This window comes from Acanthaster planci, linkage group LG13, assembly GCF_054643075.1.
Source record: "Acanthaster planci isolate LZ-2023a linkage group LG13, COTS_SCS, whole genome shotgun sequence".
In the NCBI taxonomy this organism is placed as follows: Eukaryota; Metazoa; Echinodermata; class Asteroidea; order Valvatida; family Acanthasteridae; genus Acanthaster; species Acanthaster planci.
The window spans coordinates 12,513,714-12,538,716 of record NC_141789.1 but is presented as its reverse complement, the minus strand read 5'-3'; the positions used below and the strand labels follow the sequence as shown (position 1 = coordinate 12,538,716).

The following is a 25,003-nucleotide window of genomic DNA, read 5'->3' as shown; positions in this document are numbered from 1 at the left end:
CCAAAAAGTGTTTTGTGCAACTCTCTACTTCTCTAAAGCAGAAACGTATTAATCTAGGATTTTATGACTTGAATATACATGAAGCTCGTAGATTTATTATCAACCTTCTTTGTAGCAGTAAAAGGGAAAAATTTTAAGTCCAATTATCATATTCATGAGGATATGTATATTAATTCCTGCGTCACTTCCAAACAAGACATTCTGTTCCCCCTCAATATTTTGTGTGGGCGATTTTAGCAGTAAACATTCCCAGCAATAAAGGATAAAGTAACGACTATGGCAGATACAAACAAAAATGAACTTAGTCTAAAAGGGTATTTCAGGTCATTTACTCAAATATTATACTTCCTTTGATCACGACGATTTGAAGTCACTGTTAAATACCTTTCAGATGTCACAAGAGGGCGCAACTGACATTGCATATCTGGGTATCAGTCATAGACATAAATAACCACAACAGCGGGCGCCGCGCCGGAGCGTATTTTCACAGACAATGCCATTTTCAAAAATCATGGGCAAACTCGACTGTCACAGACGTAAACACTAGCGATTTGTGTACTGAACGAGACTGTCCTGTCAAATTGTCAAAGAGGAACCGCCACAAATAGAGGTAATTTGTGGTATTATTATGTATTTCAATAGGTAAAACCAAACTCAAAGTACGCTGGACTAAATTTGTGAGTTGCGATTAATTTTGAGTAATTTTATTCGGCATTTTTGAGAATCATCTCAGGGCAGTCAGAAAGCAGTGGCATGAGCGTAGGCCAATCGTGCCAATGTTAACTCTGATCTTTCATTTTCCTGTAAGCTGAGCCCTTAGCGACATTAAATTGTAGTAGATACACAAAATTTGTTTCTAAGAAAAATTCATTTCCTGGTTCCTCCGCTGGCTGGACTGAGATGAGGACTCCTGTATCTTCCTGAGAGTTCTGTACCTTCCACAAACATTAATTGCAGGTGTCTTTCACATTAAAGTCTTTAATGTGAAAGAAACCTAGAACCACTGTAAATTAGTTTGAAATCCAATCAAACGTTATCAGAAGTTGTACACAGTAAAATTTGCAGTGAAAATGATTTATGTGACGCAGGAGTTCTTTTTACAAGTTTATTCGATGAAACAAATGGTTGATGGGCAAGCTACAACAAAGACACTGAAGTAAAGTAAATAGTACATGTGTGTAATGTTGTAAAATTTGATAATAGCAAATGTCAAATTACCTAGATAGTAAATGGAAACATGCAAAAGTTAAAAAGGGAAACCAATTTCAAGTAAAACAAGACTACGTCAAGTTAAACCAAATAAACCCTTAAATCAAGTCCTGTCGAGAATACAGATTCTTAGTCTAGGGAAATAAACTGACAGAGTAAAGTACAGTGAGGAAAAAAGCAGGGTCCTTGGACAAAGAAAACTTGCTTCCTAATTCACCTGATTAAATATTCGCAACAGTCTAAGCAGAACAGTCAGATTGCTGGTCAGTGTCCTTTTGAACAATAAACAGTGGACCAAAATTCTAATAAAAGTACATATTAATGAGCTAGGGAGTAGGCTTATTACCAGAGGACCATGGTAACAATAGAGCCTGAAAGTAAAAAGGTCACTCAGCGAGCTTCCGGAACCCTCGCGCGGTCCTCTTATGGAGATTTTACATTGGGCCGTCGTATCACGTTCGATAATTTTTGGAAGAATGATAACTGGAACCACCCCATGAAACACTCATGTTGGAATTCTACCTTTGACCCAGTCGCACTATGCTGCGACATGCCCTTGACGCGCTACTCCGTAGCACATTTGCAACTTTGTCACCTTCCCGGCCCCAAACCTGTCTCCGAGTCAGTCTTACTTTCAGTCACACATATGACCCGTACATTCGACCCACACAGCCTCCCAATTCATACCGTATGTGTCCCGCCAAACCACACACCGAAAGCCTGTGTCCGGTCACGGCACGGCGAGGTCAGTTACCTCCGCTCACTCACAGTTTTACCCCATAAGAATTGTGTAGATTTCCTGGCCATCCCGAGACCAGCAAATGTTGTTCACAACTCGATGCAGGTACCGAGAAAGGCTCACCCTTTCCTTTCCCTCGTTGACCAAGCCCCACGTAGCACACCCACGAGCAGCCTTTCACTATCTCGCTCCCAAACTTTCGCCCTTATTCATCGCTAATCAGCACAGACCAAATCTGCACAAAATCCCCGTAGAATTTTCTTCCGTAGACTTTCTACATCTATGAATTATTCATAACCACCCCAGTCCAGTGCTTTCATTGGCCAAGACGAGCCCGAAGTCTATATAAAGCGACCAGCTCTTGCACCTGGAATCGCGGGTTAGCGTAGCGGACCTTTCTTCGCTTTGCGCCAATGAGGCCCGGGTTCGAGTCCCGGCTTGGCCCAGGCTCTAAGTGCATCAGGTTTCCAGTCCATACTCGCTCTCGCAAGTTTTCCTCCTGCCTCTAAAACTACACCTTCATCCTAACTCCGTAAAGTGATCCTGATTAATAAAGGTTATGAATAAAAGCATAGTTATTGGCGCAAATAGCCTGAGTGGTTGAAAGCGCCATTAAAACAAAACAACAACACCTGGAATCTATCATTCCTGAGCGGGCGGCTTTGGGGCATCAACTCATTGACAGTTCGTGTGGTGTAAAGCTCCTCCATGAATAATCAATCATCACTGTCACTCCCGAATAAACAGCTTAGATGAGGGACTAGCTGTACTCTGATTATTGTTTGTCAGTCTTTGGAGACTGGAAGATGCTTGTAGATCTGCCGAACACTGAGTGTGAAAGTGGCAAAAGGCCCACCACACAGGCCACATTCATGGACTCAAGACCCTAGCTAGCACGCATGTTCGGTCCCCGTAGACTGTGCATGTATTTAGTTTGTGTATTCGCGCATGCGCAATAGTGACATAATGGTCGTCGGCCTGAAAAATTATTCTAGCAGACGACGCATATCGGTGGTGACCCATGCGGGGAATTGTCCTGCCATTTCCCTTGAAGACCTCGTGTGTGAATAAATTGCCAAGACTCTATCAAATGGTTATATTTAATAGCATCTGGTAAGAAAAATCGCCGGAAAATAATCAAGGACAGTGGGAAATGTCAAAGCATAATTATGAAAAATTATCGGTTTTTTTTACCTAGCTTTGTGTCTAATTTTCACAATTTTGCCGAGTTTACCTTCAAATAACATTGATGCCACATGAAAGACTAGTAACTCTTATGTACAAAAAAGGTTATTACTTCTTGGAAGAAAACCGTATTTTGAAATTCACCTCGTTTTTCATTGGGACCCGTTTTCGTCATTTTCCCTTTTTTTTAACCTTACTTAGTGCTCAATTTTCACACTTGTGTCAAATTTCCCTCAGATCTTCAGTGATACTGTCTGGAAGACCAATAATTCTTTTTATATCTGGCAGCTCATTTTTTCAAGATCGAGAGCCATTTGTCTGAAATGCGGTTGGTTTTTCACGTGGGTTCAAATTTCCGCCGCGCGCTGAGTTTGGCAGTGGTCAAAAATGAGATGTCCGGATTTTGGGCATGGTGCACACGTACGCGTAAACACCCTGGATACGAGTGCATTGGGGTATGAGTTGGCCTACTGCATTGCACGAACGCGTACAATCACGTCAAGTTGTCCAACTAAAAAGGCACAAACAAAAACATTCCGTTCTCATTCATACGGTTTCCTTCTTGTATGATACTTTCTCATTAGAGCATTCCATGATATTCCTCACCATTAACAAGTAGAAATGTCAGGGAAAACCTAGCAAAACTGAAAAAATCCCCTCTAAAATGTTGCCTTTACTTCCAACTTCTGACTCTGTTACTTTGGAGGTACGTGACAAAGACGGGTAAAACTTTGGAAAAAAGTTTCAGCAAAAGGGACTTTGAGTGTTTAAATTCTAATCGGTTGGGAAATGAGTGGCAAACAACTTTATCTGAGCTTGATGTTGATCGATTACTTTTGGGATCCACCTGCCCGAGTCAAAGAGCTGGCTTCTGGCAGTGTAGTGGGATTCGGTGCGCATGCGCACCAACTAAGCGAGGGGATATGAACATAGTACGTGTCAGTGGAAGGCTGTTGCTAGGGCAACCAGTGGGTCGGCGATCTAAAGCTTAAAGGGGCAGTGCACCGAAAGTGCCTGGTCACATTAAAAAAAAATAAACTTGTGAGACTCTTGATTGTGCATAATTATATTTGTGAAGATTTAAGCATTTGAATATAAAGTTTATTCGTGTTTTTATTTTGGCTGATGCTGTCTATAAGGATCCGGGGTCACCATTCCAAATAGAAAAGCTAACCATTTTAAAATTTGTCAAATAAATGATGGCGCTGTTGCCGTGATACTACTGACGAGTAACCACAAAATTAATAAACTGTCGCTACAAATTCCTTTCCATTTTCTCCCCCATTTTACTGACATTGGGGTGTCAGATCATCGCAAGCAAAAGGAAGAATATGGGAGAGTATTTGCTTTCAGGATGCACTGGAAAATTGCTCCCTAGATCTCAAAGTCAAACTCTAAGCCGGTCCCTTCCATTCTCAGGGCGTAGACCTTGTCAAAGAGGGCGCTTTGTGCCACCGTGAAGGTGTTCTTCCAGTCACCCACTTGCCCTGTTATAAGAGAAAAGAAGTCTTCTCTGCAGCTTTAATGCTCCTCCTTCAACGATCTCAGTGTTTTTCGAGGAGTTTTTCATCCCCAAGTGAGGATACTATATAAAAAGAACACGGCCATTTGAATGCAGAAACAACAGAATGTTTATACAAGAACATGGTCAGGTAACTTTGTTCCCAACGTGTATAAATCTCACCCTTTCTTAAATATGGTTTGTTCCTCAGGGAGTGAGTCAAGCGTTTCCCTTCCTCGCCCAGATTGTCCTCCAGCTGTTGATAGGTGCTCTGCATCCCGCTAAAGGTCACGCTCTCCACGATGCTGTCAATGACGTCATCGGGCAGATCCTTCCCGACATGCTTGGCGATTTTACATATGCACCCCTTGAGGTCCTGGGAAAAATAATCGGGGTTGAAGCATTTCCTTTTCAATAAGCTTTGAATTTGGTTTTTCCCGTCCTGCACACTTGGCCAAATTCTCTCTTCGTTATGTCATCTCAAATCCTTAGATTAAATCTCCTGCGCAAAGTCCCGAGCAAACATCTGTGAAATCAACATCAGCCATTACCAAATGAGAAGAGGGTTGTTCGTGGGCCTAAGATGGTTGTTCGTGGGCCTATAGATAGAGTGATTTTTTTTGCAGCGCCACCTGCGACATTAACACTTAAGGATGTTCATACCTATTGACATCAATACGGACTCATACCAGGCCAGACCAAACCATTCTACAAGACAACACGTAGCAATCTCCTTCATCAAACCATCCGCACATAAACATGATAAAGACTGCTACAAGTTCTCATTATTGCCAAGAACTTTTGCAGAATGGAATAAATTACCACCGGAAATACGTCACGCACGGAGCATTGCAATTTTCAAGTCGAAACTTCAATCTCTCAATATGGGTGATATCATCAGGGGGTTCACTTTATGTAAATATCTGCTCAGTCACTTCGCGCCCGCATATTACATCCCTGATAAGGAGATTATGCACTATTCCACCAGAACCAGAAGCTAACGCCAACAAGTACGTGCACTCTGTTGAAACATGGAGCTATTGGTTGACTAGATCAAAAGGGCGAATTCCGACGCGTATGTTTCGTGACGTCATTTTTGCTGATGTGTCGACTCCACCAGAGGTATGAATTTGTATTTACCCAACTGCACATGGAGTTTTTAGCTCAGTGTTAGAATGATAACGCCACACTGAACAAATTATGCCATTGATATGCACCACACGGGAAATGAAACGGAATGGCTTTCACAAAGGGTGCGTTCGATTAGCTTACACGTGTAAGTCAAACTTACACCAGAGCGTTCGTTTAGCCATCACGTGATCTTCGTGCCTGCTCTGGTGTCAGCCACCACTATCCCAGCTGGCGAGCGGGTCTGTGGAGGCTGCCCGAGTGTAATGACGTCACGGATGGACTGTTCGTGCATATGGACATGATGGAACGTGGCGGGGACTTGACCTTTTTCCCAGAATGCCTTGGCGAATACACTGCAGCATTCGATTCGCCTTATTTCGAGGCTTCCCTTGCGTGTAACACTGGTGTATTCAGGGAAGCTAATCGAACGCACCCTATATAGAGCATGAACGCTCGAGTTTGACCGTATCAGAGCAAGCGAAGCTTGTTATACCCACCTTGTGAAGATCTTCGTACTTCACGAACAGAAAATTTGCACAGGCACGCTGCCTCCAGTAGCTGAGCACGTGATCAAACCAAGATCCGTAAAAAACTGAAGAAACACAGAAATAATCGAAATACATAAATTGAAAACCAGTACAGTCAGTACATGCACACGTAGCCATGTTTGGCCACAATTTATGCACTAGCACTAGTATCTAGCTTCAAGCAAAACAAACAAACAAACAAACAAACAAACAAACAAACAAACAAACAAACAAACAAACAAACAAACACCCCAACAAACAAACAAACAAACAAACAAACAAACAACCCAACAAACAAACAAACAAACAAACAAACAAACAAACAAACAAACAAACAAACAAACAAACAACAAACAAACAAACAAACAAACAAACAAACAAACAAACAAACAAACAAACAAACAAAAACAAACAAACAAACAAACAACCCAACACCCCAACAAACAAACAAACAAACAAACAAACAAACAAACAAACAAACAAACAAACAAACAAACAAACAAACAAACAAACAAACAAACAAACAAACAAACAAACAAACAAACAAACAAACAAACAAACACTTTTTTCACTTTTCCAAATGAACCTTTAATTCATGACAGAAAATATCTACAAAACAACGATTCTTAAAATAAAACAAGGTTCAAGTGGAATAAGTAAATACTGACATACAATAAACTTAACAGAAAAAAAGAAAGGATTCTCAGTAAAAAAATAAAAAGAATTAATTTGCTAATTATAACATGAAGATTGGAACCACACTTATAGTCATCCAAAACCCTGAGACTTCTCATTAGGGATAGACAATGACAACCATGAAAAAAGGATCAGTCTTCATATCAGCCAGAAAAGCTTATTGTCCACAAATGTGAACAAAGTGTTGTTGTGGTCCCATTTGCTCAAAAATAAGCCAACGTTGTGTTTTGCAGAGAAAACGTGGTAATCAATCAGAATTTTACTCTTCATTCGAAGTTTCCATACAATAAGAGGGTCAGCAGTAGATGAACGCGAGTAGAGAAAGTATATGGTTGCTTTCAGACTGATAATGAAGTAATTTGCCAGATTAACCATCTCCTTTGAACGTCCATTCTTGTATGGAAGGAGGCACCAGTACAGGTCGAAATCTTGAACAACACTCGGGAAAAGACGACTCAAGAGACAGTTCAGAAGATTTAATGCTGGCTGGATGGCGCGACACATGATGAACAAGTGAACGATTGTTCCTCTTTGTCCACACCAAGGGCACAGTGGAGATATGTCTGGGTTAATGTGCTGCAGGACTGGTAGACTGGGCAGAAAGTTATGCAATAGGCGAAATTGGACATCGCCCTCTTTCTTTGAGGAAGGTAGACGATATATTGCTTTCCATTCGATTTTCCGGTTCTCTGGGATTGCATTCTGTTCATGCCAGTAAGTCTGAAGAGGAATCTTCAGTTGGTTGAGTTCTGCGTTGAGGGTTTTATAAATAGTCTTTGAAGACGCGCCTGTGGCATCGATGTCTGGAGGGAAGTAAACAACCAGGGGAAGTTCTCTCAGGGCTGGGATGCTCTGAAGATTACGTGTGGAGAGACGGTATCCAAAACGGTTGAAAAACTGCGGGAAGACACGCAAGAGGAGATTCGTCATTTCAGAGAGTTCAGCGCGAAGAAGCCTGTTTGAGGACCTTCGCACTGGGTTTGCAGCTTGGATATCCTCCGTTGTTTTCCATTTTCCGGAAGAGACGTCCAGTAGGTCTCCAACTGTACGAACACCACACATCCGGAGGCGAGGGCAAAGGAGATGGTCATCTATACCGGCAAACTTAATTACATGAGTAGAAATTAACGGTAAATTCAAAATGAAATGAAGAGAATCGAGCGGTATGACAATTTGGGCTCTCGATAACTTCCAAGCTTGTAACACATTACAGTAGAATGTTGGGAGGTGAACAAAAAAATTTAGCGTCAAGATTTATTAAGAAGATTTGAGCATCAAAATCGAACTTGCAATATTGACGCAAAAAGTAGCTCATGAAAGCGAAAACAGGATGAGGTGATTTTTTTAGAAATCTTTGTACAAAGGAGAAGCGATACGTAAAAACTCGTGACTGGAGGCAGGTAAGGCCCAGCCCGCCTGTTTCAGGTGAACGATACAAAATATTTTCCTTTATCCTATGTCGCCCCATCAGACCAAATAAAATCTACCAGTTTCCTTTGGAGTTCACTGAGAATTTCTGGAGGGGGGGATAAAACTGCAAGGACGTGAAGAAGTTTGGAAGCCGCTAACTGATTGGCTACCAGGGCTCTGCCTCTGAAGGACAGCAGTTTACACAATCCTTTCCAACGAGCAAGAACGTTTTGCAATTTTTCTCGACAGGTTTGCCAGTTTTGTTGAAAAAAATGGAAGGAGTTTCCCATGTGAACTCCAAGGAATTTTAAACCAGTATTATTCCACTTAAAATTTAAGGGGTTGTCCGTTCTATTTATCCACGAACCGACCCAGAGGCCTTGAGATTTAGTAAAATTCAAACAAGCAGCAGAACAACGGCTATAACAATGATAAATATCTTGAATAATATTAAAAGCTTTATCACTGGTAACAAATATAGAAACATCATCGGCATAGGCCGAGGTAACAACAGTGTAATCAGAATTAGGAATCATAAAGCCAAAAGGTTTTAAATTACATCGAAGAGCATGGAGGAGAGGTTCTATAGCTATTGCATATAGCAAACCTGAAAGTGGACATCCTTGTCTAATTCCCTTTTTAAAAGGGAAAGGTGCGGTTAAGGAGCCACAAACCTTGATCAATCTCTGAGCATCATTATATAGCAGTTTGACATAGGAGATAAATCTTTCTCCAAAACCCATGGTCTTCATAACAGCACATAAATAGTAATGATCCACATTATCAAATGCCTTTTTTTGATCAAGATTTAAAACAGCAAGAGGAATACAGTGAGAATTAGCATACATAAGAATATCCTTGATTAAGATGATATTATCATAAATTGAACGACCCGGAACAGTATAACTTTGATCAGGGTGAACAACGCTATCGATAACATTTTTGAGTCGGTTTGAAATAATTTTTGCAAAAATTTTGTAGTCTGTATTGAGTAAAGAGACAGGACGCCAGTTTGAAATCTCAAGCAAGTCGCCAGTTTTGGGAAGAAGGGTTATAACTCCCCTTCGACAAGAAACCGGAAGGTGGCCGCTGGCAACAGATTCATTGAGTACTGCCATGAGATCGTCCTTAATGATATTCCAAAAAGTTTGATAAAATTCAGAAGTAAGGCCATCCAAGCCAGGGGACTTATTTAAATTTAACTGGTTAACCGCCATATCCATTTCATCTGTTGTTATCGGTTTGTCACAATCTTCAGAGTCACTTTCACTGAGCGTAGGTAAATTTTTAAACAAGTGATCCATAGTACTGGGTTCAGTTTCGGCCTCACTGTACAATTCTTTGTAGAAATTCCGAATGTGACATTTTATTTCATTTGGATCATCAGTAGTCCTTCCAGATGAGAGACGAATTTTAGAAATAGTTTTAGCGGTAGAGTTGGATTTTTCTAGATTAAAAAAGAATGTAGAACAAGTGTCAATTTCTTTTGTGAGCTTAAAGCGAGATCTAATGATAGCCCCTTTAGCGTCATGCTTAAAGTGTTCATTCAGGGCATCCCGCTGTTCCTGAAGAGTTTTTTGAGTCTCTGGGGTAAGATCAGGACAACACTGTAAATTATCAATGGATTTGTGAAGAGAATGAATCTTGTCCCGTTTTTCACGGGCAATTTTAGCTCCATACCTTTGAGTGATAGATTTAATATGATTCTTTCCCATGTCCCACCATACACTGATGGAGGAAAATTGGCATCTTGTAGCTTGCCACTTTTTCCAAAATTGTTTAAAAATTCCTTTGTAGGTCTCATCTTGAAGCAAAGAATTATTGAAGTGCCAGTAGGCGCTACCCTTCTTACTTACATCGGGAAGTGTTATTTTAAGAACAACAGCACTATGATCCGACAAGGAACAAGGTTGAATGTTACAGGAGTCAACAGAGGGCAAAAGGTGAACAGGGAAGTAAATTCTATCAAGTCTAGCTTTGGAGGTGCTTCTCAAATTGCCAGTGCTGTATCTGAACCAAGTAAATTTAGATGAATTGGGATTATTTCTACGCCAAACATCACACACAGAAAAAGTATTGATGATATTTTCTACAGCGGAAGCAATTTTGTGTCTCCTTTCAATGTTTTGCGAGAAGCGATCCAGAAGCGGGTCATGTGTACAATTAAAATCCCCGCCAAAAATGATAACTGGATTGTCGTGTGAAGAACAATGCTCTTCCAAGGAGATAAGACAGTTCATTGCAGCAACGTCATCCTGAGGAATCAGGATATTGTAAATATGATAGGTGGTTGAATAAATTCTAAGCTCGAGAAAAAGAACATATCCAGCACAGATCGTACAAGATTTTATTATGTTAAAATTATTATTTTTCTTGACGAGAGTAGCTACACCAGATCCCCGGGTGGTTCCAGGAGCGCAACAGACATCATACGGCCATGTTTTCCAACACAAATCTTCGTTCCTAAGATCATACGTTTCCTGTAGCAGAACAACATCGGGATTTTCAAGGGTTATGTCTAGATACGCACGAACAGAGTTGTTTTTGATGGGCGTGGAACATCCCCCTGTATTGAGGGTTACTAGGGTGAAAGTCATATACAAAACAAAGAAAAGTAGAAACATCATGGAAAAAGATGGATGGGATCGCTGGGATCGAGGTTTCTGACAAGCTTTCGAATCCTCTGTTGCATATTTTTCGTGAACAGAGGGCTGTTGCGGAGTGGCTTCAGCTGTTTTACTAGACCGGGGATGTCATGAGTAAATTTCCTGGCAACGTCAAGCGGCTTTCGACGTGACTTGACGCACTTAAGGAAGGTGACGACTTCCTCGTTTTGAAGTGGTCCTTTTGTCAGGTTTAGGTCCCCTGGCCCATCTCCCTCTTGATCGAAGACGCTTACGACAGAGGAGACGGATTCATGGTCGCTCTCTGAATCCAGTTGAGATGGGTGTATCGGTGGTGATTCTGTGGACATCTGAGATTCGTCCAGGATTTGGGAGATATTTTCCTCCGTTGAAGTTTGGGAGACACTTTCATCTCTTTCCATCTGGGGTGTATCACTTAGCTTACGCAGTTTTCGCTGTGGAGACGGAGACTTCAGCTGCACCAATGGATTGGACACAACTTCTTTAGGCTTTGATTTTTTGCGGTGTCCTTTGGCAACAACCTCTGCAAAGAGAGGAGAGGTTTCACGAGAAGGAGCTGGAGGCGAACCCCAGATGGAAGGCACTGTAGTATTGTTAGATGTTTTTAGATGTTGTGTATTTTGCTTTGAAGGAGCTGGACTTAAAGTGGTGTTATGTTTGTCTGCAGTGGAATCACTTTGTTTTTCTGTCTCCTGTTGTTTTAAAGGTGTACCTGTTAAAAATCGAGCATCAGGTTCAGTGGCTGATTGTTGCTGCGCATCAGTATCAGCTAGCTTATCTGAAGTAGACGGCTTGTTCTGGTCAGTCAAACTGTCTCGTCGACTCTGTTTGATGGATGTTTCGGGTCAGATTTTTTACCGTGTACAAACTTGGGAGGGGGATTCAGTGGGTTAAAATCTGCCATGTTTGTGTCAGATGTAGACGGTTCAGCTTGTGTTGTTTTTTTGCAATGTTTACTTATGTGGCCATTTTCTCCACAGCTGAAACATTTAACAGAATCATTGGAGATGAAAACTCTGTAGTTCACCCCTGCGTGAAATATGTTCATGTGATCGGGAATAGTGACATTGGTTTCTATGATAGCATGCACTTGACGTCTAAAAGACATAACATGAGATAACTCTTTGTCTTTAATTCCCAAGGGGATCGGTTTGATGGCTGAAACTGGTTTGCAGAAGCTTGATAGATTTCGTGCAATGACTGCATTTGGTAATTCTGGATATACATTGGACAGTACAAGTCTCTCAGTAGGTTTTACTAAGGGGGTGATGGATATAAACGAATCGTTGTACTCCAAACCATACACAACAGCTTCCTCAACCGCTTCCCTTGATTTGAGGTAGACTGCTACACGCCCATTTGATATACGGGAGGCAGAAACTATTTCAGCAGGGTTCATACCCGAGACAGATAGTGCATTAACATAACACTGGACAGAGACATTGTCTTCAGCTTTGAAAACGATTCCATTCTCGCGAGTTATGTTAGTGAAAAGGTTCAGATGCAACATTGGTCTTTGAGAAGCCAGTCGCCTGATCACCTGAGTGATCCCGAACAACAGGACGGTCGGCAGCACGACTAGCCATGGCGGCCAGCCCCGCTAGCTAACGTGTATCGAATGTTCGGGACTATGCCAAAAAAAAAGAGGTGAAAATATTACAAGATGGTATACCGTAACAGTCCTTCAATAAGACCTATCAAGTCTACAACAATATACGTACACAACTACAACCAATAAGGACCAAAAAGGTCATTAGTACAGTGATAAAACTTACGTTAAACGAGAGCCCAAAAATCACACCGCCTTCAAGCAAACAAACAAACAAACAAACAAACAAACAAACAAACAAACAAACAAACAAACACCCCAACACCCCAACAAACAAACAAACACCCCCAACAAACAAACAAACAAACAAACAAACAAACAAACAAACAAACAAACACCCCAACAAACAAACAAACAAACAAACAAACAAACAAACAAACAAACAAACAAACAAACAAACAAACAAACAAACAAACAAACAAACAAACAAACAAACAAACAAACAAACAAACAAACAAACAAACAAACAAACAAACAAACAAACAAACAAACAAACAAACAAACAAACAAACAAACAAACAAACAAACAAACAAACACCCCAACAAACAAACAAACAAACAAACATACACCCCAACACCCCCAACAAACAAACAAACAAACAAACAAACAAACAAACAAACAAACAAACAAACAAACAAACAAACAAACAAACAAACAAACAAACACAAACAAACAAACAAACAAACAAACAAACAAAGAAACAAAGAAACAAAGAAACAAACAAACAAACACTTTTCACTTTTCCAAATGAACCTTTAATTCATGACAGAAAATATCTACAAAACAACGATTCTTAAAATAAAACAAGGTTCAAGTGGAATAAGTAAATACTGACATACAATAAACTTAACAGAAAAACGAAAGGATTCTCAGTAAAAAGATAAAAAGAATTAATTTGCTAATTATAACATGAAGATTGGAACCACACTTATAGTCATCCAAAACCCTGAGACTTCTCATTAGGGATAGACAATGACAACCATGAAAAAAAGATCAGTCTTCATATCAGCCAGAAAAGCTTATTGTCCACAAATGTGAACAAGGTGTTGGTGGGGTCCCCATTTGCTCAAAAATGGGCCAACGTTGTGTTTTGCAGAGAAAAAAGTGGTAATCAATCAGAATTTTTACTCTTCATTCGAAGTTTCCATACAATAAGAGGGTCAGCAGTAGATGAACGCGAGTAGAGAAAGTATATGGTTGCTTTCAGACTGATAATGAAGTAATTTGCCAGATTAACCATCTCCTTTGAACGTCCATTCTTGTACGGAAGGAGGCACCAGTACAGGTCGAAATCTTGAACTACACTCGGGAAAAGACGACTCAAGAGACAGTTCAGAAGATTTAATGCTGGCTGGATGGCGCGACACATGATGAACAAGTGAACGATTGTTCCTCTTTGTCCACACCAAGGGCACAGTGGAGATATGTCTGGGTTAATGTGTTGCAGGACCGGTAGGCTGGGCAGAAAGTTATGTAATAGGCGGAATTGGACATCGCCCTCTTTCTTTGAGGAAGGCAGACGATATATTGCTTGCCATTCGATTTTCCGGTTCTCTGGGATTACATTCTGTTCATGCCAGTAAGTCTGAAGAGGAATCTCCAGCTGGTTGAGTTCTGCGTTGAGGGTTTTATAAATAGTCTTTGAAGACGCGCCTGTGGCATCGATGTCTGGAGGGAAGTGAACAACGACGGGAAGTTCTCTCAGGGCTGGGATGCTCTGAAGATTACGTGTGGAGAGACGGTATCCAAAACGGTTGAAAAACTGCGGGAAGACACGCAAGAGGAGATCTGTCATTTCAGAGAGTTCAGCGCGAAGAAGCCTGTTTGAGGACCTTCGCACTGGGTTTGCAGCTTGGATATCCTCCGTTGTTTTCCATTTTCCGGAAGAGACGTCCAGTAGGTCTCCAACTGTACGAACACCACACATCCGGAGACGAGGGCAAAGGAGATGGTCATCTATACCGGCAAACTTAATTACATGAGTAGAAATTAACGGTAAATTCAAAATGAAATGAAGAGAATCGAGCGGTATGACAATTTGGGCTCTCGATATCTTCCAAGCTTGTAACACATTACAGTAGAATGTTGGGAGGTGAACAAAAAATTTAGCGTCAAGATTTATTAAGAAGATTTGAGCATCAAAATCGAACTTGCAATATTGACGCAAAAAGTAGCTCATGAAAGCGAAAACAGGGTGAGGTGATTTTTTTAGAAATCTTTGTACAAAGGAGAAGCGATACGTAAAAACTCGTGACTGGAGGCAGGTAAGGCCCAGACCGCCTGTTTCAGGTGAACGATACAAAATATTTTCCTTTATCCAATGTCGCCCATCAGACCAAATAAAATCTACCAGTTTCCTTTGGAGTTCACTGAGAATTTCTGGAGGGGGGGGATAAAACTGCAAGAACGTGAAGAAGTTTGGAAGCCGCTAACTGATTGGCTACCAGGGCTCTGCCTCTGAAGGACAGCAGTTTACACAATCCTTTCCAACGAGCAAGAACGTTTTGCAATTTTTCTCGACAGGTTTGCCAGTTTTGTTGAAAAAAATGGAAGGAGTTTCCCATGTGAACTCCAAGGAATTTTAAACCAGTATTATTCCACTTAAAATTTAAGGGGTTGTCCGTTCTATTTATCCACGAACCGACCCAGAGGCCTTGAGATTTAGTAAAATTCAAACAAGCAGCAGAACAACGCTATAACAATGATAAATATCTTGAATAATATTAAAAGCTTTATCACTGGTAACAAATATAGAAACATCATCGGCATAGGCCGAGGTAACAACAGTGTAATCAGAATTAGGAATCATAAAGCCAAAAGGTTTTAAATTACATCGAAGAGCATGGAGGAGAGGTTCTATAGCTATTGCATATAGCAAACCTGAAAGTGGACATCCTTGTCTAATTCCCTTTTTAAAAGGGAAAGGTGCGGTTAAGGAGCCACAAACCTTGATAAAACTCTGAGCATCATTATATAGCAGTTTGACATAGGAGATAAATCTTTCTCCAAAACCCATGGTCTTCATAACAGCACATAAATAGTAATGATCCACATTATCAAATGCCTTTTTTTTGATCAAGATTTAAAACAGCAAGAGGAATACAGTGAGAATTAGCATACATAAGAATACTCCTTGATTAAGATGAGATTATCATAAATTGAACGACCCGGAACAGTATAACTTTGATCAGGGTGAACAACGCTATCGATAACATTTTTGAGTCGGTTTGAAATAATTTTTGCAAAAATTTTGTTGTCTGGATTTAGTAAAAGAGACAGGACGCCAGTTTGAAATCTCAAGCAAGTCGGCCAGTTTTGGGAAGAAGGGTTATAACTCCCCTTCGACAAGAAACCGGAAGGTGGCCGCTGGCAACAGATTCATTGAGTACTGCCAATGAGATCGTCCTTAATGATATTCCAAAAAGTTTGATAAAATTCAGAAGTAAGGCGAGCCAAGCCAGGGGACTTATTTAAATTTAATTGGTTAACTGCCATATCCATTGGATCTGTTGTTATTGGTTTGCGACAATCTTCAGACAGACTTTCACTAAGCGGTGGTAAATTTTTAAACAAGTGATCCATGAGTACTGGGTTCAGTTTCGGCCTCACTGTACAATTCTTTGTAGAATTCCGATGTGACATTTTATTTCATTTGGATCATCAGTAGTCCTTCCAGATGAGAGACGAATTTTAGAAATAGTTTTAGCGGTAGAGTTGGATTTTTCTAGATTAAAAAAGAATGTAGAACAAGTGTCAATTTCTGTTGTGAGCTTAAAGCGAGATCTAATGATAGCCCCTTTAGCGTCATGCTTGAAGTGTTCATTCAGTGCATCCGCTGTTCGTGAAGAGTTTTTTGAGCCTCAGGGGTAAGACCAGAACAACACTGTAAATTATCAATGGATTTGTGAAGAGAATGAATCTTGTCCCGTTTTTCACGGGCAATTTTAAGCTCCATACATTTGAGTGATAGATTTAATATGATTCTTTCCCATGTCCCACCATACACTGATGGAGGAAAATTGGCATCTTGTAGCTTGCCAATTTTCCCAAAATTGTTTAAAAATTCCTTTGTAGGTCTCATCTTGAAGCAAAGAATTATTGAAGTGCCAGTAGGCGCTACCCTTCTTACTTACATCGGGAAGTGTTATTTTAAGAACAACAGCACTATGATCCGACAAGGAACAAGGTTGAATGTTACAGGAGTCAACAGAGGGCAAAAGGTGAACAGGGAAGTAAATTCTATCAAGTCTAGCTTTGGAGGTGCTTCTCAAATTGCCAGTGCTGTATCTGAACCAAGTAAATTTAGATGAATTGGGATTATTCTCTACGCCAAACATCACACATAGAAAAAGTTATTGATGATATTTTCTACAGCGGAAGCAATTTTTGTGTCTCCTTTCAATGTTTTGCGAGAAGCGATCCAGAAGCGGGTCATGTGTACAATTAAAATCCCCGCCAAAAATGATAACTGGATTGTCGTGTGAAGAACATTGCTCTTCCAAGGAGATAAGACAGTTCATTGCAGCAACGTCATCCTGAGGAATCAGGATATTGTAAATATGATAGGTGGTTGAATAAATTCTAAGCTCGAGAAAAAGAACATATCCAGCACAGATCGTACAAGATTTTATTATGTTAAAATTATTATTTTTCTTGACGAGAGTAGCTACACCAGATCCCCGGGTGGTTCCAGGAGCGCAACAGACATCATACGGCCATGTTTTCCAACACAAATCTTCGTTCCTAAGATCATACGTTTCCTGTAGCAGAACAACATCGGGATTTTCAAGGGTTATGTTCTAGATACGCACGAACAGAGTTGTTTTTGATGGGCGTGGAACATCCCCCTGTATTGAGGGTTACTAGGGTGAAAGTCATATACAAAACAAAGAAAAGTAGAAACATCATGGAAAAAGATGGATGGGATCGCTGGGATCCGAGGTTTCTGACAAAGCTTTCGAATCCTCTGTTGCATATTTTTCGTGAACAGTAGGGCTGTTGCGGAGTGGCTTCAGCTGTTTTACCTAGACCGGGGATGTCATGAGTAAATTTCCTGGCAACGTCAAGCGGCTTTCGACGTGACTTGACGCACTTAAGGAAGGTGACGACTTCCTCGTTTTGAAGTGGTCCTTTTGTCAGGTTTAGATCCCCTGGCCCATCTCCCTCTTGATCGAAGACGCTTACGACAGAGGAGACGGATTCATGGTCGCTCTCTGAATCAGTTGAGATGGGTGTATCGGTGGTGATTCTGTGGAGATCTGAGAGTCGTCCCGGATTTGGTAGATATTTTCCTCCGTGGCAGTTTGAGAGACACTTTCATTTCTTTCCATCTGGGGTGGTATCACTTTGCTTACGCAGTTTTCGCTGTGGAGACGGAGACTTCAGCTGCACCAATGGATTGGACACAACTTCTTTAGGCTTTGATTTTTTGCGTGTCCTTTGGGCAACAACCTCTGCAAAGAGAGGAGGAGGTTTCACGAGAAGGAGCTGGAGGCGAACCCCAGATGGAAGGCACTGTAGTATTGTTAGATGTTTTTAGATGTTGTGTATTTTGCTTTGAAGGAGCTGGACTTAAAGTGGTGTTATGTTTGTCTGCAGTGGAATCACTTTGTTTTTCTGTCTCCTGTTGTTTTAAAGGTGTACCTGTTAAAAATCGAGCATCAGGTTCAGTGGCTGATTGTTGCTGCGCATCAGTATCAGCTAGCTTATCTGAAGTAGACGGCTTGTTCTGGTCAGTCAAACTGTCTCGTCGACTCTGTTTTGATGGATGTTTCGGTCAGATTTTTTACCGTGTACAAACTTGGGAGGGGGATTCAGTGGGTTAAAATCTGCCATGTTTGTGTCAGATGTAGACGGTTCAGCTTGTGTTGTTTTTTTGCAATGTTTACTTATGTGGCCATTTTCTCCACAGCTGAAACATTTAACAGAATCATTGGAGATGAAAACTCTGTAGTTCAACCCCTGCGTGAAATATGTTCATGTGATCGGGAATAGTGACATTGGTTTCTATGATAGCATGCACTTGACGTCTAAAAGACATAACATGAGATAACTCTTTGTCTTTAATTCCCAAGGGGATCGGTTTGATGCTGAAACTGGTTTGCAGAAGCTTGATAGATTTCGTGCAATGACTGCATTTGGTAATTCTGGATATACATTGACAGTACAAGTCTCTCAGTAGGTTTTACTAAGGGGGTGATGGATAAAAACGAATCGTTGTACTCCAAACCATACACAACAGCTTCCTCAACCGCTTCCCTTGATTTGAGGTAGACTGCTACACGCCCATTTGATATACGGGAGGCAGAAAACTATTTCAGCAGGGTTCATACCCGAGACAGATAGTGCATTAACATAACACTGGACAGAGACATTGTCTTCAGCTTTGAAAACGATTCCATTCTCGCGAGTTATGTTAGTGGATTCCATTCTCGCGAGTTATGTTAGTGAAAGGTTCAGATGCAACATTGGTCTTTGAGAAGCCAGTCGCCTGATCACCTGAGTGATCCCGAACAACAGGACGGTCGGCAGCACGACTAGCCATGGCGGCCAGCCCCGCTAGCTAACGTGTATCGAATGTTCGGGACTATGCCAAAAAAAAAGAGGTGAAAATATTACAAGATGATATACCGTAACAGTCCTTCAATAAGACCTATCAAGTCTACAACAATATACGTACACAACTACAACCAATGAGGACCAAAAAGGTCATTAGTACAGTGATAAAACTTACGTTAAACGAGAGCCCAAAAATCACACCGCCTTCAAGAAAACAAACAAACAAACAAACAAACAAACAAACAAACAAACAAACAAACAAACAAACAAACAAACAAACAAACAACCCAACAAACAAACAAACAAACAAACAAACAACCCCCAACACCCCAACAAACAACAAAAAAACACCCCAACAAACAAACAAACACCCCAACAAACAAACAAACAAACAAACAAACAAAAAAAAAAAAAAACAAACAAACAAACAAACAAACAAACAAACAAACAAACAAACAAACAAACAAACAAACAAACAAACAAACAAACAAACAAACAAACAAACAAACAAACAAACAAACAAACAAACAAACAAACAAACAAACAAACAAACAAACAAACAAACAAACAAACAAACAAACAAACAAACAAACAAACAAACAAACAAACAACAAACAAACAAACAAACAAACAAACAAACAAACAAACAAACAAACACCCCAACAAACAAACAAACAAACAAACAAACACCCTAACACCCCAACAAACAAACACCCCAACAAACAAACAAACAAACAAACACCCCAACAAACCACCCAACAAACAAACACCCCAACAACCCGACAAACAAAAAACAAAAACAATCACATGTGTCAAAACAATGACGAGAATCAAACTTTGGTAAATTCCGATCCAGAGCCCTACACGAATATCTGCCTCGAGCGAAAGCACCCCTTCATCGATTGAAAAGAGCCATAATAGTCAGGGTGTTCGTTTTGTTGGTAGCGATGCGGCCGCAACGCGTGCATTTTCCAGCGGCGTTCGTGAACAAGCGAAGTGCAGTTCCGACCAAAAGAGCCTCCGTTGCTAAGAAAGTTGCACCCTCTCTTGGTCCAGCTCGAGGCCCATGTGTCAAAAAATCAGAAAAGCAAAATGCTCGTCCGAGCTTCAACAAACATTTCACCTGTGCCAGATGCCGAAAATCCAAAGCGACCAATCGACAAGTCCCATCCGCCACAGACAACGAACTCATTAAGTCACAAACCTTTTCAATGACTTCAAATTCGGCATTTAACAGCAATATTTTCTGCCAAATCTTACATTTGCCCTGGCAGAATGCCCAGACCTTCTCGTCAAATGTCCACTGTGGCGCCATATCTACATTGTGGAGCCAAGACTTGAGTACGTCCTTTGGATTTCGTGCCACATATACCACCTATAAAGAAGGCAAAGGAGAAGAAGTCATACTTATTCAAATGGTTACGGACTGGGCTTGTCTCAATTTGACGAAAAACATTTGCAAGCAGAGTTTTTTATTTTACTAAGGACAAGAGTCTCTCCCATGGACGACACAGCGGCACAATATCCGAGGACAAATGGAATTGAACAAAGGACTGACCACCAAGGATAGGGTAAAATATTTGTTCCCTTTGATTATCTGTCCTCAGTGGTATATAAGCAAAAGGGATACGGAATAAAAAGGGTATGTTATGTGAGACGGGGGAATGACTTCATGGTATGGCGTACATGTACATAGATTATTGCCCACGGTACCGTACGTGGGCGAGTGTTAGAGTCAATCACAGTTAGAACAGAAATTGAAAACATTTAAGAAGAACCTGCATTTCCCCGCCCACAAAAAATCCCCTTTTGGCCGTTCGCGCCACGGACGTATATAAAAAAAAATCTGGACTCGCAATGCCCTTAATCAGCTTATAGAGTCATTGAATCCACTCGCGGCCATTTTACCGAGCCGAATACAAAGCTTTCCTGGCAATGCCCACCTTTGTTCTTCCTGACGTCAATAGAAGGGAGCCAACCCGCGCATTTGTATTCGGCTCGGTAAAATGGCCGCTGGTTGGCTTCTATTTCATACAAAGGCCTTAAGTCCAGGGTTTTTTTTTATATACGTCCGTGGTTCGCGCTCCCAGGCTGATTTGATGACGTCATCCCCAGAACGCCTACATGTAAAGTCATATGCAGCAACGTATGAGACAGAGAGAACCCCCCCTGCTTTGTGTTGGTCATTGTCTCGCAGGAGTCTGGGGAATTCCTTTCAGACATCTTGGGGGGATGTGTTAAGTAACAATAGTCTGGAATGTGTATAGGGATTGGACATGTTGGGGGGGTACCCCTCGGTCTCATTTCTTGCTGGGTATATGTAAAGTGTACATGTACATTGCATGATTGCACACTGTACATCCATTATCGCACGCTCGTAATTAATAGACCATGAATGCACGTTGTGTTCGATGTAGCTTGGCCCACAGACAATCACTGTCTCGGTTCAAGGTAGAAGTTAAAAGGCATTGTCCTACCGTGTATTTCTTGAACTGAGACTGGTTATGTATTTATCGTTATTCTGAAATAATTCACGGGAACTAAATATTTTCAATTTCTATTAATCTTTAAGTCTACACTTGTCTTCCCCCAAGCTATTAAAATGAGCAGGAACGCCAGCATTCCTTTGCTATTGTTTTACCCGTCAACAATAATGCGTGTGTATAGAGGGGCTTGTGGGGTACTGAGACGGTACCCGGGAAAGATTTCACAAAATAGATATTTCAAATTTACTCAAAGAGGAGGAATTTTCAAGTGCTATTCATCTGTCGCAAAACGAAGTATTTTAAATAAGGGACGTTCAGTCGAATTTCCAAAGTAGGACAGTGAATCTGGTTCTAATGGGTCCGGAGTGATTTGAAAATTTTTCAGTGTTGGTTGGGAGTTTTGTACACGAGAAAAAAGGGAATACCCCACAAGTATAACTGTGTAAAGTTAGGTGGGTGCGTTCGATCTAGCTTCAACCATGACCTGGGGATGGCCATGTGTGCTGTCACAAACAAGCGCGACAGCGGACACGAGGTTAAAATCGAGTTAATTCTCGAAACCTAATCGAACGCAGTCCCCAATGATTGCTCTTGTGGAAGGCCTCCTGGGGGACTCGTGCAGATGCAAGCCTTTGTTCGCTTAATGCTCCATATGCAGTAAGGTATGAGACGGAGAGAACCCCCCTGCTTTGTGTTGGTCATTGTCTCGCAGGAATCTGGGGAATTCTTTCATACATCTTGGGGGGATGTGTTAAGTAACAATAGTCTGGAATGTGTATACAGATTGGACATGTGGGGGGGGGTACCCCTCGGTCTCATTTCTTGCTGGGTATATAATGCTCTCCAAAAACGTACACCACCTTTGCGTTTTTAGACAAGAGCTGAGGGGGGCGGAACCTCTTCAAGCAGTGGGTTAGGATACACCTGGGCGACTTCATGGCTGCAATGGCCTTGTAGCCGGGGGTGACGCTGTCAAGTTTCGTCTGGTCACCTACGAGAGTGCACTCCAAAGAGTAGGCCATGAAAGAGCGGTCGAAATCTCCTTTTCCCTCGTGAAGAATGAAGTGAAGGATTTCTCCCATCCAGTGTGTGCCTGTCAAAGACCAGAAATGAGGATTTTTTTGTGTAGTGTCTAAAATCAGGTGTCGTCCAATAAGCTATACACGGACAAGCAATGACGCACACACAGCTGATTAATACTCTTATAAGTAATAAATTTATTTGAAGGTTGCGTATATTTTTTCCAGTAGAATGGTTAAACATTTGGTCTGCATAAATGCGCATCAAAACATGTTTCTATACTTCGTTTAGACAATCTAAATGTTTGATACTCCGAAAATCGCAAATCACCTTTAGATAATGGAAATAACAGCCAAATATGGGGTAGTAAAGTCCGACAGAAACAGAGAAAGAAAGGTATATTGTATTGGTAATTATTCATCTGTAACCCCTCTAAGCATTGCTCTTTGTGTTAACTAATTATGTGTCACTGCTGCACGGGCATTGCGTCATATTTTTCTCCCTACTCTACTGACTGTTCCATCGAGAGTGTAGGGGTTACATATAGGCCATGGGAGCCAGTCTAACCTGATTTTGGATAGGTGATGACGAACACGTCATCATCACGCACCTCGAAAGTCTTCAGGGCCTCCAGATTCGACCGCGGCACGTAGAAGGGAAATTTGACTCCGTCCACGACGTGACAGCCCGTCGACCGGTCGTAAGTCACCAACTCCTCTTCCAGCTGTCGGTGGGTTTTCCCGTTGATCAGGTCCGGCATCATCGCCTGGATTTGCTCGGTGACGTCCATGATGTAGCCCCTGGAATTATAACAAGCGTGCAGTTTGACGACTTCGTTGGCTCCCAACACTTAACAAAAAAACGTTTCACGGCGTTTTTGTGTGGACGTTCCAATGGAAATATTTCCCGGGGCACACCCAGGGCACACAGGATCAGCTACTCAATAGCTTCGCACACTGGCGGGACGTTACAGTTCAGTGACTCACGACTGTTTTATTGTACGTGGCTGTATATTATTTCCTCAAACGCATAATGAAATATTCAGTGAGGTCGAAGGCTCAGACGTCGAACTTGCGCATAAGTAGGCCTACTTGATCATTCATGTTTCCGACCTGGTTTTCTGCCGCTTATTGGCTGTTGTCACAGATCGATTGACATTCATATTTCAGGCAAAGGAAGGTACTCTCATAGACTCGTGAACAGTGAAAGTCCTTGACTTTACTCTCTGGTAGTCTTAAAAAACTACACATCGATGCATACCACACCTACTGGCTGACATAAGTTTCCTGATATTCTAGGTTTATTATTCCAAAATAGCCCCGGCCTTCTTAAAATATTTTATAGGGAAAAAGCTTTGAAAAAAGGATGTAAGCACACGTTGCAGACCAACTCATCTATGGATAGGACGATTTTTAAGGGCAAGTGAAAAACGACATTTGCACCAAACTGTCTCACATTTTGATGTGTGTAGGTCCCGTGAGAGCACCTCTGTAAAGTGTACTGTACTATCCGCCCCGAACAGAAGCACCCCCTCATCGGTTTAAAAGAGTCATGTTGGCCCGGAGAGTTCATTTTGTTGGTAGCAAGGCGACGCTAGCGTTTTACAGCCGTGTGTGCACCACCGATGCGCAGTGACTACCAAAGGAGCCTCCGGTGCTAGGAAAATTGCGGCCTCTCTTGGTCCAGCTCGGAGCCCATTATTCGAAGAGACGCTTATGTGCTCACGTAAATCACACTAGCAAGCTGTTTTGGCAAAGTTTCTTCGTCTGTCAACACCCACAAACATCTTCAGCATTTTTAAGCGGTTACATTTCTGATATTTTTATGGTTCGAGCCGAAATAGGTAACGGGTGCTCAACGCGGCCGGCGCCAAACGTGCGTGACGTACAAGCTCGCGTGGTGTCCCCCGATTTTTACATAGATGTCCACCGTCCTAACCGAAACGAGCGTTGCCCACCTGACCGATTAAACAATACGTAAACAGACCAGAGACTCCCCCTAGGGCCGGCTGTAAAATACCAGCCTCTCGTTCAGAAGAAATTGTCCTGTTCCAACGACTCCAGCGAAAAGTGTCGAGGAGGAAAGTTTATCATAGGACGGAGGTGTTTATAGAAGTGGGACAGGGACTTGGCTTACCTGAAATTATGGGAGAACGCATGAATATTACGACAAATCGACCGGTCACCACATCTTGATATCATGTACAAACTTCTGTCTTATTCAGCAATCTAACAAAACAATTTCACCTTGAAAACAACTTTACAATGTTAACGTTAAAAACTTAAT

The 25,003-nt window shown here is 41.5% G+C and overlaps 1 protein-coding gene across 2 annotated transcripts; it reads right to left on the bottom strand.

Annotated features, from left to right (window-relative positions):
- Positions 1-1,091: 1,091 nt before the first annotated feature.
- Positions 1,092-23,760, bottom strand: LOC110983386 (sulfotransferase 1B1-like). 2 transcript variants are annotated; one of them, XM_022242614.2, is made up of 6 exons: positions 23,285-23,760; positions 22,558-22,790; positions 20,472-20,586; positions 6,263-6,357; positions 4,818-5,010; positions 1,092-4,620 (listed from the first exon to the last, which is right to left on the bottom strand). In XM_022242614.2, the coding sequence occupies exons 1-6, from the start codon at positions 23,505-23,507 to the stop codon at positions 4,508-4,510; spliced, it is 972 nt and encodes a 323-aa protein (XP_022098306.2). In that variant the 5' UTR covers positions 23,508-23,760; the 3' UTR covers positions 1,092-4,507. The 2 variants fall into 2 exon arrangements, with proteins under 2 accessions (XP_022098306.2, XP_087000789.1); XM_087144663.1 differs by lacking the exon at positions 23,285-23,760 and adding an exon at positions 23,048-23,208.
- Positions 23,761-25,003: the final 1,243 nt, after the last annotated feature.